Here is a 14,424-nt window from a genome sequence, read left to right on the forward strand (position 1 = left end):
CTCATCACTATCTCTATTTTAGGGATAATTATAGGGAATCTGTTGGAGCAAAACAACTAAATTTTTCCTTAAAATGAAAAAAAAATCAAGATATGAGGAAGCTATTGGAGTTGTTCTTAATCAAATGCGTAGCTACAGCCCACCCTAAATTTAAAAAAAAACATTAATTTATAGCTTAATTTTAGTTTAAAATTTTAAATATTAAAAAGTAGTCCACCTCAAATTTCTAAAGTTAGCCCATATGTTAATTTTTTTGGGTCATATCTATGTTATTTCTATGCTTGAAGTATTTGATTGTGTTTTATTTTCTATATTTCTTTAAGAAACATATTCGCATAAAGCTTTTTAGGTAAATTAGGTCAGAATAAGAATTGGCTAAGAATTATGATACAAATTCAAGATTTTTGGTTCTATTCAAGAGCACAAGATAAAATTTGAGTAGATATGTTCTTTTGTCTTATACTTTTCTTATCGAATTTCTATCAAACGTTATAATGTTGATTTTTTTGGATCAGTTAGCTATTTGATTATTTAATATGTAATTAATATATGATGTGGTTTAATTTAAGAAATGAATAAAACATGTTACTAGTAAAATTTAGGGAAAATAAATAAATCTAACTATTAGTAAACTTTTATTAAAAAAAATTTTAGCCCACCCTATTTTAAAATTCTAGCTTCGCCATTGCTCTTAATACCTCCCTAAAACGATTGTTTTTGGTTTCTTTTCGATAATGCTAAAACGGGTAAACTTAATGAGTAATCAGTTTTCATTTCCAATAAAACGAAAGAAATTAACAACAATGCCATTGAGCCGATAAGGACGAAGAAGCTAATGGGGACGAGTTAAACGTTTTTGTCCACACTCCAGAAACGTCAGTGGCTTTGTTGTGATTTCTGCTGAAAATCTTGTCTGGTTTGGTTTTACTATCCCGATAAGGGCATGATTCCTCTTTCTCCTCAAAACTACTGCCTTGGTGGGCACGATTGTGCTGCGAAGGTGAAGTATTGTGTCTCTGTATTTTAGTATTATTATAATATTTCAAACCCTGGCCTCCTGCTGGTCTTTGGGCTCTACTCACTTATCTGTCCATCACTATCACACACAGTGTACTGCTATAGTACCAATGCATGCCAAATGTCACTGATGCCCCTCGTGGCTGATTAGGTGCTCTGCACACCTTACGGGCACGTGCTCGAGTCTGCCACTATAGAGCTCTTATGTCATGCACTGCACCTCGATTGTGGTTATTTTTTGGTTAATTTAGTGAAATGTTGACCATAAATATCAAAATTTGAGATTATATTTAGTCATTAAAATGCTTATCACTTGCATTATTGGTAGATAATAGGATGGTCAGATCATTATGTTTGGTCTACTTTTTCAATAATCGCATAATTTATGCAATTTTGAGACATATTTTCAAATTTTTCACGTGCAAAAGATGTAGCATTTTAAGTATGATATTAATTATCTGCTTTTGAAGAGAAGTTTTATATACACATCTCTATTTATTAGATACACACTTCTAATTTTTTTTGTCCATATTATTTTTAAACTTCCTCTTCTACCCTTATTAGGAATCATTTATTTATACATATTTAATTACTTGATACTGAAAACCTGATACTATTATATGACCTTCCATGTACGGCCATCACGCACTGCATGTTTTTCAAGTTTCAAAGAAGGTGAGAACGCAAAGGTTTTGGAGTGAGGCTAAAGGAGCAAATATACAATTGACCTTCACAAGTATAATCAAATTATCATACAAACACAATTAATAGAGTGAGGAATTGAGGAGGTACTTGTTGTTGTCAGCATTTGTTTAATAATATATCAAACATGTTAATCCAATGGTTGTATTATTCTCTGTTTATGTGTGGGTCAAAATCAATCCAGATATGTATATATGAAGATTGAAACCTAAAGATGGACTCTATTCCATCCAATTTACATTCAACAATGTGAACAACTGGCGGTATGAAAGGTGGGTGGTATGGTAGTGGTGATGTGAGGATGAGGTGGACGGTGGTCGATTTAATGAATTGATGTAGTGCTTTAATTGTTTTAAAAGATGATGTTTAAAAGGAAAATTGGATAAAAATATAAGTAAATAGATATGTGTAAACAAAAGTTTCCTAATAAAAAAGAAGGGCATAACAAGAAGTTTAAGGAAGATGATGGGAAAAAAAATTTATGGGTGTGTATCTAGTAAATAGGGATGTGTATATAGAACTTCTCGCTTTTGAATCGTAACTAGTAAAATGTTTGATAGCATCGCACAATTATCTCACTAAATCCTACAATATTAGAGCTGAATAAGCAAAACTAGTCTGCAATCACATGCACTGCATGAGTTTTTTTTTAAAAAAAAGTGGGTAGTTATTGCAAAATAATAGATTCACTGGTAGTTATTGCAAAGAGAAAATAGTGGGAAAGAAAAGTAGGGGTTGTGAAATCATTTTTTTTTAATTTTCTTAATAAAAATCTATTTTATAATTGTCCTATTTATCATTGTGATTTAATTTATTCTTAAAATTTTTTAATCTTTCAAAGTTAAATCTGTCAAAATTTTCAATTTTAACTTAAAGACAGCCGTACTGGCCATATTGTAAAAGAAAAAAAAATATATAAATAAGGTGTATAAACAAAACGATGGTTAGACGGGCACATAAATTTAAGAACCATGCACAGTACCTTCCGGTGTTACCTAAAAAGGCAAAGACCCTTTTTGTCTTTTCGTGTAGACCCTAGATCCCGAAATGGACAGCTACGCAAAGGCCACCATCCTTTTAAAAAGTAGGGATGGTGACCAAAGCCAGGGGCATATCGGACTTTTCGATCTCAGTTTTTTAAATACAGGATTTCAGACACCAGTGGACTGGGTGCATGCAGGCCGTGGGCAACACGTCGGGCCCACCGCTTCAGATGCTGACGTGGGCGGTCCAGATACAGACTACCATTTGTTTAATACTTCCACAGGTACTTACGGCATTATTTTATAATTTCCTTCGCTCATAATGACCCAAATAATGAGAAGCATATTAAATTATTATAAGCAAAGGAAAAAAAGCAAGTTTATTTAGCAAGTTGCTTTTATTAAAGGGAAAATGATCATTTACCCGATTTTAGGCTAAAAATTGCCCACTTGCTCCACCAACTGTTTTTTAACCCCATTTACCCAAAACACTCTAAGGGATTATTTCCCTTTTACCCAATTAATTCTTTTTTCTTTTTTTTTGAGACTTTTTTACCCTCTCCTTCTTTCTCACTTAGAGAGAGAAGTCACCCTCTACCTTGCTGTGCTCCGGTGACCAGTGGCCGGCGCGGTCTCTGGCGACCGGACTCCGGCGAACGGTGATCGGATTCCTATTTAGATTTTCCCAATTAATCTAAACTTTGTCATAATTAATATTATTGAATCAAGGAGATTTTCTTTTCAGTCCTTATTTTTATATAATTATAAAATTGACCCCCACCTAAAATATCATCATTTATTTATGTTTAGCCAATTTAGGAAGAAAACAGTGCAGTCAGGACCTAGGCCAGTACTAAAGAAACTAAGAAAGTTTGTTGCAAACTGAGTCAGTCAAACATTAGCTTTGTATTATATTTGGTTTTGGTTTTGGTGCCTTTTCGCCAGCCAAAGACCCAAGCCATCAACCTAATATTCTTATTACTATTTTGTTGGGTTTGGTTCTTTTTGTTTCAGTGTAACAGGGGCTCTGACCCAGATGAAGCTCATTTTGGACTTAAATCTATCTTTATTTTATATTATGTTTAATTATTCAGTGATTTTAATGCTCAGTTGTGTTCAATTATTATTGAATTTAGATTTATCAGTGGAGAATTTTGAAGAAAATAGATAAAGTTTAATCATCTTATTATTATTCACTTTATGATTTAAATTCAACGACAGTTAAATACAACTAAATATGAAAATCATTATATATATATATATTTTTTTTAGAGTAATAGTCAACCATTTTATTAATAATAAACATAAGAAAACTTACAACTTATAGATGTAGAAACTACATCAAAATATAAAATAACAAGAGAAATACTAGATGCAATAAAGCACCGGAAATAAAACCTAGCAAGGATACGAAGGGATGCAATTAAGCATTTGATGAGGCACCAGACAAAGTCTGGGCTATGTAAAACGGTACCAATAGTATGGTCGACCATACTTCCAAGCAAAGATATACGTCGAATAGAGGGTAACCTTCTATCAAGGTAACCGTCGGTAGTGTGACCGACCTTGCCTACTCCACGCAAAAAAATACGCTGAATAGAGAGCAATCTTCTACCTAAATAACCAAAGAAGCCAATCCAAAATGCAGGGGAATTTAGGGCCCATAAAAAGTTTCCCGGGTCCCATATACGAACCCTAAAAGCATCGGGCTCAAACACCATTCGCAGGAACCCAAGTAGACAGGCCCAACCCCAAACCCTACTAGAGCAATCCAACAGAGCAGAGGCCCAGGCCCAACTTTGGGCACCCAAAATCTTTCTTCGCACCCAGGCCATCCCCGACCTCGTGCTCGGCCGCTGCACCGCTGCCCTTCGTCAGATAAGAGTCATCCCGGCCCCATCATCTCCCCGACAGAGGTCCAATCTGACACAATCAGCTTGACGCCAATAGCCATCACCTACACTTCTGATCGCTGCGCAGTCGATGCCTACAAACTGACAACCTGCCATCCCTCGCCGGGAAAGTTCCTCCGGCACAAAGTCGGACCGATCGGCCCCATCTTTAAGCCGCGCTCGTCGTGGCCGCTCTGATCCGCCACTGCTCTCCACTGCCAGCAATCCGCCTAGACGTCGAATCGACAACCCGCACAGTATCCAAGCAATATGCTGACCGCCGGGTGCCTTGCCCTTCATAAAAGGTTTCAGGCGTTCAACCAAAGTTCTGATCTGGCCGATCTTAGACGGCTCCTTCAATCCTTGGCCAGAGCTCGATCGCAATCCACAGATTCCGATCTCTTGACCACCAAACAGCCCCTGTTGCATGGCACTGCCAGACAACGAAGACAATTCATCCGATCCCAGTGATGGTAACGGAAACGAGCCCCATCGAGAATGAGGGACAATTCTTGAGAAGCCAGACCAGAGGCGGCAAACTCCCAACCCTAGCAGAGAGGGGTCTCATTTTTTTACACTTATCCAAACACATGAAAATCATTACATAGATGAACATGATTATATAAATAATTCAAAAAGAAAAAGTTCAAGTAAAAAATATGTAATAAAATTTGATTAGAAGTCACCAAATAAAGATATTTTTACTCATAATCATGATGGGAAACATATTAGTTTTTCAGCTTAACTCATGATAATTCAGTAACCAATGAAATCAAAATTGGAATGATTGCGTCAAGGAAAACTTACTTACTTATGCTTGGGTTTTTGACTTGGGAAGTAAATAATTATGCTATAAAAGGCAAGTGAAAGTGAGCTCGAGTACTGGTTTAGATAAGCACGACCATTGGCTAAGCACATTCCTCTGGGTTTGGCCAATCAAAAACTAGAGGCGTGCAATTTCACCGGAGTGTTTTTAGAAGGGAAAAGAGTGGTTGGATAAGAGTTTTGCTTTTCTTCTAGACTAATTGAGAACGAAACCTGGATGTGACGGGAAACAGAGTCTACAAAGATGCTGCAACGAAGACTTTGTTAAAACTTGAAATGATTACTAGCTGAAAGGGTATAATAAAGGAAACAGAAAAGGTTGAATTCCATACAATGCTATCCATCCCACAATTTAAATTCAAATTAAGCAAACTTTTATTGACATGTTCGAAGCCGTAATTTGAGAGATCTTTAGTATGGCCGCCGTGCTACGCGGATCGTTCGGCCGACTAATGAAAACATTATTAAGTATGGAAGTGAGAGTTTTACGTATTTTGCTACGAGAAATTCAATTGTACGGAATAGGACAAATATGCAAAAGAATTTCATTTTTGCCATACAAATTTACAACTATTTTATGACATAGGTAATGTGGTGTATGTTTACTGGACAGCGATAGTATTCACACGCCACGGTTGTCCTACTCCGGACTTTCTTTTAAAATGACGTAGATAACGTGATGTGTGTTTACTGGACAGCCGTAGCATTTACACGCTATGGTTGCCCCTACTCGGGACTTTCTTTCAGTTTAGATAGGATTGTAAAAATTACACAGCTGTAAGGTTGTAAGGGCATTCATTATGTCAAAAAGAAAGAATTGAGATGCACAGTTTATACAACCAGCCAAAGCAATCATCACCAAGTTGATTATCTTTTGGTTGCTTTTCTGATTCCAATATGTGCTGCAAAAGGTCCATATTGAATCTCCATTTTTACTTAGCCCCCTCCTTCCCTTTTCATTTTCTCCTTTGCTTTGCTCTAGTGGTTTTTTTTGGGTCTGTGGGGTGGGGTCTGAAGCTAGCTGCTTTGTGAATGCATGAGTCAATAGCCTACTAATTCTTGAGGGAAAAGAGGCCATGGGAAGAAAAAAAAGAGGGGGCAGGGATTTGAGAACGTGTCGTTCGTTTTGAATTGTATGCCCCTCCGGCCCTCCCTATCAACATCCACATCATGTTATGGGCTCTAGAATCTCATATCTTTCCTCTTTCCTCTTCTTTCTATTAGCAAAAGCAGGCAGTCCTAACATTTCTTCGCATTTTACACCTCATGGCGCTTTTCTACTTTTCAAGATTGGTTTGCTTATAGGGAGTCTACTCGGAACAACAATTATTGAGGGCTAGAAACCGCCAACATTTAAAATGCCGGAAATCAAAGAAACTTATAAGGGGCTCGAGATACGCCAGAAACACCACAGAAATTAAATAATGCTAAGCCAGTTGAATGTGGAAAAACCTTATCGTGATTTACATATTCATTACAACAAAAGACAACTACAAGCAACTCAAAAAACTGGTCGGGTAGTGTTTTCCATCCATAAGAAAATTCTAGGGTTCTCCTTCACTGGAAAAAGGAAGATCCAGAAGGTCTCTGTATTACACGAGGAAAGTGCACAATCAGTGGAGAACAAACTGTCTAGCATGATCTGCATGTTCGCTATGAAGTATGAACAGTGTTGGTTTCTAAGTTTCAGCTTTCAAAAAGATCCCTTCATGTACACTATATCCTTTATAGCCTCATGCATACAGCCTTCTCTCAAGACCGACATGCATTGAAGATCTCGCTCCGCATTACATCAACTGGCATATGCTCATGCGTGTAACGCTCAGGACCCAAGTACAAACCTGTCTTCTCAAGGAGAGCAAGCCCTTCATCTCTACCATATCTCGAAGCGTAGAGTGAGAGATATTCAATGTCCTGACAAAGAACCCAAAGAAATGTCAAATTAACATCAAAATACAATTGGAGAAAAACAAATAGAAAAAAAAAAAAAGAGATGAACAAATAAAAATCGCCTTTTAAGTTTCCCTGACCTGTAATCCACTGAGAATGCGCTCTAGTCTGACTGAAGCAACTGGTTCATTTGATGATGAGAACACCTTACCAGGGTAAAACAAAACTCCATCTCCAGGGGGGAGACCACGCCTGAATCTAATCTGTTCAGGCACACTCTACTTTAGTAACATGTAAACAATTTCATTAACCATTGAACATCCCGATGCCAAGCAAATTTACCTCTGCACTGGGAACAGTTGCCTTCTCATAGCAATTGGCACCCCAGTATAAGAAACCTGTTCCACCTTCTTTCCATACACGCCACATTACAGCTCGATGTTGCGTACCTCGCATCCCAAGGTGCCAGTTGGGATGGGGGTCAGATGGTCCCATGCACACGTAAGTCCACCATTCCTACAAAATGCCCAAGCCAACATTCTTCAGCAAGTAGAGAGATGCAAAAGTGCAGGAACTTGGAACTAGAGATCCAAACAGAACTATTAGAAATGTATATTCATCATGCATTTCGTAATTACAATCATCAAGACACGACCATATATCTCATGCAACTAACACTTCGTCTAAAAGTAATCATAATAGATTATATCTTTAACGTTCAGATTTCATAATCCTTATATGATCTACAAATTTCAATATTAGATTACATTCGAAATCTATCATGGAGTAAAAGTTTAAATATAAGAGGAGGTGTGGTTGTGTCTCCTTTACTAACAGCAAATACTCCACATGCTTGTAATTCCTAATAACACGTGAGCATTTTCCATTTATGGTCGAATGCATACAAGCAGACAACTGACAAGTCCTCGAATGATCAGTGTTCTAAGTGACACTAATTCCCAGGTTAAGTATTTAACAGAAAACAATATGCATGACTCATTTATGAATGAATCTGCGGAACTAATTATAATAAACAAACTTTATAAATAAAATGGAAATATATAAATTAAAGCTAAGTCGCAACTTGCTCTTGGAGACATGTAGATTGTAAGGATCATCATGAACCACAATTTTGTTAATCTCTAACTGGAAAACAAAAAAAATCCCACATATAACAAATTTGGGAAATGTTCCCTGGGAAATTAGATGAGTCAAGCAAAAAGTATCACCTCGCCATTTTCAGGTTGCATTTCTGCAATAATATCCTTCACCAAATCCTCTCGATTCCCAAGCACCCATTCACTGCAATGTCAGACAAATTTATGTGTAGTATTAGACATTGCCATATACAATCTTCACTCAAAGTCTCAAACTAGACTCCATTCTTAGAGAACTGGCATCATACACACACTGCACCAGAGAACACTGATAAATCTATACAACAACTGCTTAGCTCTCCACACCAGATATGTGAGGTTCCTCCACATACATAGAAGCTAATGTCACCAATCCATTACATGAATTGGAGAAAGTGGCAAAACCCATCACATTATTAAATTTTAATTTTCAACATTTTAAGAGAAGTTGATCCATATTACTTTCACCAATTCCTGATATGAATCAATGAATCATCGGTGAGAGGAAGTTCACCTCAGCAGTTAGCCAAGCACTAGCATGAATTTTGTTGGTTAGAAAGAAAAGGTCAAATACCACACATATTTTGATCTTTTATTTTCTTCAGTAGAAGGTCTGTTAAAAACAGAGGGTCCATAGAGCACAAATAGAGAGCGTTACCTTGTACAGTAAATTTGAGTATGTGGGCGCAGAAACTTAGGAACTTTAACAAAAGCCTCAAAAGGAGTAGGTGCAAGAGGGGCATCACTTGGCCCTGCATAGCAGACAAAAACCATATATAAATAATACCAAAATCTATCCAGTTCGAAGGGGACAAAATATAGGTTTTTGGTCTTGTCAACATTCCAACACAAGTGAAAAATTCGGCCCTCTTTACCAAGAAAAAACACTTACACTACAACCCATGGAACTCTATACGATGATTAAAATTGAAAAACAGTTGGTCAGCAAGGAAAGAGTTCATACCACAGTAGTAAGTAGTTAAGACACGAGCATCTGAAGCATAAGCATGGATCTCTTTGGCCAAGTTGAGGAGGGACTCATATTGCTCCAAATTCAAAGGCTGCCATATATTATTGCATGTACATCAAAATACTACAAAACTATTTTGCACAGAAATATTCTCCTGGTCACCTAGTGCCCAGAAATTATGGTCACCCACCTCTAATATCAAGGGTTTTGCACAAGTTATTTGCAATGCTACAATGGGGGTTTACCTAAATTGAATGAAACTACAGCAGATTTAAGGTAGAATTAAGGGTGGGTGTGTAATACAAAGACCACTCTCATATCATGATCTACAAAAGCTCACTTTCCTAGTATTCTGGCAACAGTATTCGTACCTCATCCCACAAATAAAAATATGCTTTCTTCCAGTGAGACTTTGTCCTCAATATCTCAATTTGTTTCTGCGAGTACTCCTTCACTGCGTCACCACTGTGGCAGGTCAGCAAATGGGTAGAATCTCATCAGTTTTCATCACACATATACCTGAGAGAAGGAACTTGGATGACTAACGGTATACCCAGAGACAGATCGACTATATGGCAAGGCATAGGCTGCTAATCGTGGGTCTGAAAAATATTCATCTGATTTTGGATGATCAGCTATCACAGAAAGACAGAAGGAACCACATATCAGATTCTGAACATATTAAAATATATATATATATATATATACACATCTTTCTCTACAGCCACTAATGCGATCAGGAGGAATAGTACAATGCGAGGATAAAACAAAATGGTTTTCATGAGTACCTGGCCAAGGGCAGGTATATGTCAATACACGCATGCTATCACCCCATCGGCAAAAATATGGACTGATTCTATATTGAAGAAGCCACTTAAAATGCTGATCCAATGCCTCGTACCACTCCTCAGTCCCATGTTCAACACCAAAACGATCCTCAATTACAGTATCGGATATCTAAAATTTGGTTAAAGAATGTGTATGCATTCTCAGGAATATGGTCAGATTTCTAGTAAAACAGAGAATAGGACGTAATAATAAGTATAGACTTGGTCTTCATCACAAGAACAATCTGCCTATATCTTCACATATCAGTATTTTTTGCAGCAGAGAATTCGTTTTTCCATTTACATTTATATATAAATGAAGTATAAAATTCTTAGAGCTTGCAAATAGTATTACTTTATAAACATAAAGGATACACCAAATACAGCTGGAAGTGAGGGAGTTTCAGGAAGAATGAAGTCCCAAACAGTCACATTTATCTTCACCCGTACTGAAAGGTTTGAAATAGCATCTTCCTCCATGATATCAACTGACCCATTATTTGAAAAGAACTCAGAAAACAATGGAGACAGAAGAACTCTTCTTAAAGATGTAGTTGCAGATTTCGCTCTTTCTACCTAAAAAGTAAAGGGAAAAGGCACATGCTTAAATGAACAGCTAATAGCACCTCCAAAACTAGACTTTGGAAAAAATTAAATTTGAAACCCAACCACTTCATTCACTGGTTTCCCATCAATTGGTTCCACAGTTTCAAGACATCTTTGAAGTTCTCTATAAAGTTGAAGCTTCTCGGATTTTCCCAAGCATTGTGCTGAAGTCCTGGACCAAGTCAGAATCAATAACTGTAAAAACCTCCTTGTAAATATAACAGCATTGGGATAGGAAGTCTACTACTGAATGGTTCAAAAGCTAAGGACAGTTAGAATTTACCACGAAAACAAAAACACAGCACTCAAAATAGTGAAAATGGGAATAGACTCACTCTGCATCTGCCTTTGTCGCAGTAATAATGATCTCCCCCTCATACTGACCTGGGGGTTGCTCACTAGGAACATCAATGGAAACCCAAACTGCAGTTGTCTCTCTGGGGGTGGGGAGAGAGAGAGAGAGAGAGAGAGATTATGTCAGTCACTTGCAATAATTTGTCCATTACCAATCCTTCACCCCAAATATAAGACTATCAAACCACTAATGAAGACAGTACCCTGGTAATAGGTTTATTTGACTAACAGGAAGATCAAGGGGAACAAGAGCATCTGGGACACCCAATATGGGCACCACACGACGCAACTTTAATGATCGTCCAACAACCAACCTACACACAGCATATCAAAAAATTATATGTTGGAAGAGTAGTTGTAAACCTGCAGAAAAAACAAAATGACTCCAAGGAACTAACCGATCACCAGCTGAGGAGCATAAATCATTACACTGAACCTGCACAACCCCTGCAATTCCAGGACCACCCCAGGAAGCTTTCGCACGTATTGCAACTTGAATACTTTCTCTCTCGTTTCTAGCAGCCAGAAGATTAACCTTCAAATAAGCCAAATTTAGAAGCATAAAACTATAGAGACATTAAACAGCAGTACGCTTGATTTACACTTCTCTATAAAGTAAAAAGCCACCAATATGCAGGTGTTTGTAATTTGTGTATCTCCTACGCATTGTAGCAGCAATTACATGGACCAAACAACAGTAACAGCCTCTGGTGGTGAGGCAATTAACCATGCCATTAAAAATAAGTATTGAGACGCACAATTTGAACCACATGCATATTAGGTGTAACAATATGCCATCTAAACAGCTTATGCATGTATATCAGTTGTCATGTAATTCACAGTATAGACAAACAAAGATACCAAGACACAATTAAGTAAAATCATGGAACAATACGTACAGGATCCATAGGTCTAGGCATTTCTTGTGGTCCAACATTCGCTGTGCTTGGCATGGACCATACATGCACTAAATCTGCGGTCGGAACCTCTGTAGGGTCAACTGATCCCTTGAGTGGATTGGAACCTTGAAAGCCACCATCAGTCCATCCATATGCTGTCCCTCCTCCAGCAACACCTTCAACTGGTGGAACATCGGCATCCTGTGGGTTTCCTGATTTATCAACATTCAAAAGGAGAAAGTAAATCAGCGATATTCAAATGCTGATTGATTATGTGTCGATGTGGAAAAAAAAAAAAAAAAAAAAAAACTACAGGTAGTCCCAAGTAATCCGTTTCTGCAACATGATTTGGTTCCTTAAAAGGAAGAGGAAAAGGAATGCATTGAGATTCTTCTATAGAACCTCAAGAATTTCTACTTACACCTTCACAGAACAAACTAGCGTCTGAAAGTAGAACTACAACACCCTAGCCGATATGATACACAATCAAGAAACGCCATAGTTCATTCATTCAATGGAGAGCGAGTCAATAATGATGTAATGAATAAAACTAGCTAGCATGTAAGTGATTTGTATGCATAAAATGTACTTCACTAAATGGAACTCATGCAATATCAATTCACACCTCCAATGTATCTATACATTGAAAAATTCTACCAAGATTGAAGTCAAATTCAACTTAAAGACACTAGAACTCTATAAAATCACGGATTCCAGATGCGCTATATCACCTACATCCAAAGAACAAAAACGATTCATAAACCCTAACAAGCAAAATTCCGAGTTTCCAACACTTTTTCAAGTCAAAAACCTTCGTCGATCATCCACGCTGAAATCAAACACAGTAACAGAGATAAAAAGGCGCAGGCGATTTACGAGGGAAAACGAGCACATTAACAAGAAAAAAAGAAACAGTTTCATTCTCCGAGAGATTTCTGTGAATGATAGGAAAGCTTCAAACACCATTACAATGCTACTAACTAACAGCGCATTCAAAGAATCAAGAAAAACCGATGACGGTGAAATTGGAATAGCACCGACTCGAGGCAAAGGAAAATAAACCTGAGTCGTTCATTTCCGGCGATTAGAGAAGATCGCGATGTGTTCGTCGGAGCTTGGTTTTCAGGAGAAGCAAAGCAGAGAGACTCGCCTGAGGGAAATGATCGGTACTCTTTGATTGAGAGAGAATGCGTTGCCTATTTAACGAGTCCGAGTGATAGAGAAAGCATGAAAAGAATTCCAGATTTTTTATTTATTCACTTATTTACCTCATCAACGTGGCGGTCTGCCACGCACCCTTTCTACACCTTATACCATGGCGTGGAGCCGTGGAAACTCAAAATTTCTATTTTTCTTTTCATTTTAAGAATTATCTGCCTCCCTTTCAAGAATTATCAGCAAATATCTCTCTAATTTCTCAAAAAATTAAAATAAAAACAAATATTTCTCTAAAAAAGATTATTGATCTTGCACCGAATAAAGTTTTGGGCCTATTTTTTTTTTGAAAAAATAGAAGTTGAATTCATTAGATCAACAACCAAATGCTAGAGTTTACAAAAGCTTACATAAGAAATCCGACAAGAAAATCCAAACAACCTATCTAAGCTAAAACAAACTGACCTAAGCTAAAGATGATTGGTGTTTCTTTTTTCTTCTTCTTCTTTTTAACAATGATGGGAGTAAAGTTCAAATCTTCTTTTAATCTTAAGGGAAATGATGGAAAATGTCACATTAGAGAGTGAAATGATAAAAAGGTCACCTAGTTTCCCACTTGATAAAAAGGTTCATAATGAATTGTTAATAATATTAATTTAGTCCTTATGAATAATGAGTTGATGTTAAAAAAAGTCAGTTTTTAATTTTTTTTATTCTGATTCTGCCCTTAAAGGTAATACACGTTTATATCTGTTCATTCAAAATCTCATAGCTCAAATTTTCTCTCTCTGATTAGAAATCCCAAAACCTAAAAGCTTGATTCGATTTTGATCGGAGTTTGTGTCTCCGAGTTTTTTTTATCCCAATTCTCTCTCTCCGACTACTTTCCTGACGATCTCGTCGTCTTCATCCTCTACCTCCGCTTCCTTTCCCTCCGATCTCATCAACGTAAGCAAAACATTCTTATCTCTCGTCGTCGCTTCGAACTTCAAAACCCTCGCTTTTCCAGTTTCACTTGCTCCGATGTTGTTTCGAATCGGCGCTCTTCCAATACGCCTAGTCATCGTCGGCTCTACTTCACACCACTACGCCTAGCGCCACCATCGACTTCTGCCTCCGTCACCGTGACGACGGACCACTCACATCCCGCCACCTCAAATTGGGCAGC

The 14,424-nt window shown here is 37.4% G+C and overlaps 1 protein-coding gene across 2 annotated transcripts; it reads right to left on the minus strand.

Moving 5' to 3' along the window:
• Window positions 1-6,816: 6,816 nt before the first annotated feature.
• On the minus strand, window positions 6,817-13,322 carry LOC133739324 (uncharacterized). Of its 2 annotated transcripts, XM_062167074.1 has the most exons (16): window positions 13,164-13,322; window positions 12,102-12,313; window positions 11,601-11,737; window positions 11,406-11,516; window positions 11,184-11,285; window positions 10,912-11,020; window positions 10,618-10,818; window positions 10,204-10,372; window positions 9,969-10,050; window positions 9,787-9,880; window positions 9,410-9,506; window positions 9,104-9,197; window positions 8,539-8,611; window positions 7,652-7,825; window positions 7,450-7,572; window positions 6,817-7,333 (listed from the first exon to the last, which is right to left on the minus strand). In XM_062167074.1, exons 1-16 carry the CDS (start codon window positions 13,174-13,176, stop codon window positions 7,172-7,174), a joined length of 1,953 nt encoding a protein of 650 aa, XP_062023058.1. In that variant the 5' UTR covers window positions 13,177-13,322; the 3' UTR covers window positions 6,817-7,171. The 2 variants fall into 2 exon arrangements, with proteins under 2 accessions (XP_062023058.1, XP_062023059.1); XM_062167075.1 differs by lacking the exon at window positions 13,164-13,322 and having other exon boundaries at window positions 11,601-11,717; window positions 12,102-12,242.
• Window positions 13,323-14,424: the final 1,102 nt, after the last annotated feature.

This window comes from Rosa rugosa, chromosome 3 (genome assembly GCF_958449725.1).
Source record: "Rosa rugosa chromosome 3, drRosRugo1.1, whole genome shotgun sequence".
NCBI lineage: Eukaryota > Viridiplantae > Streptophyta > Magnoliopsida > Rosales > Rosaceae > Rosa > Rosa rugosa.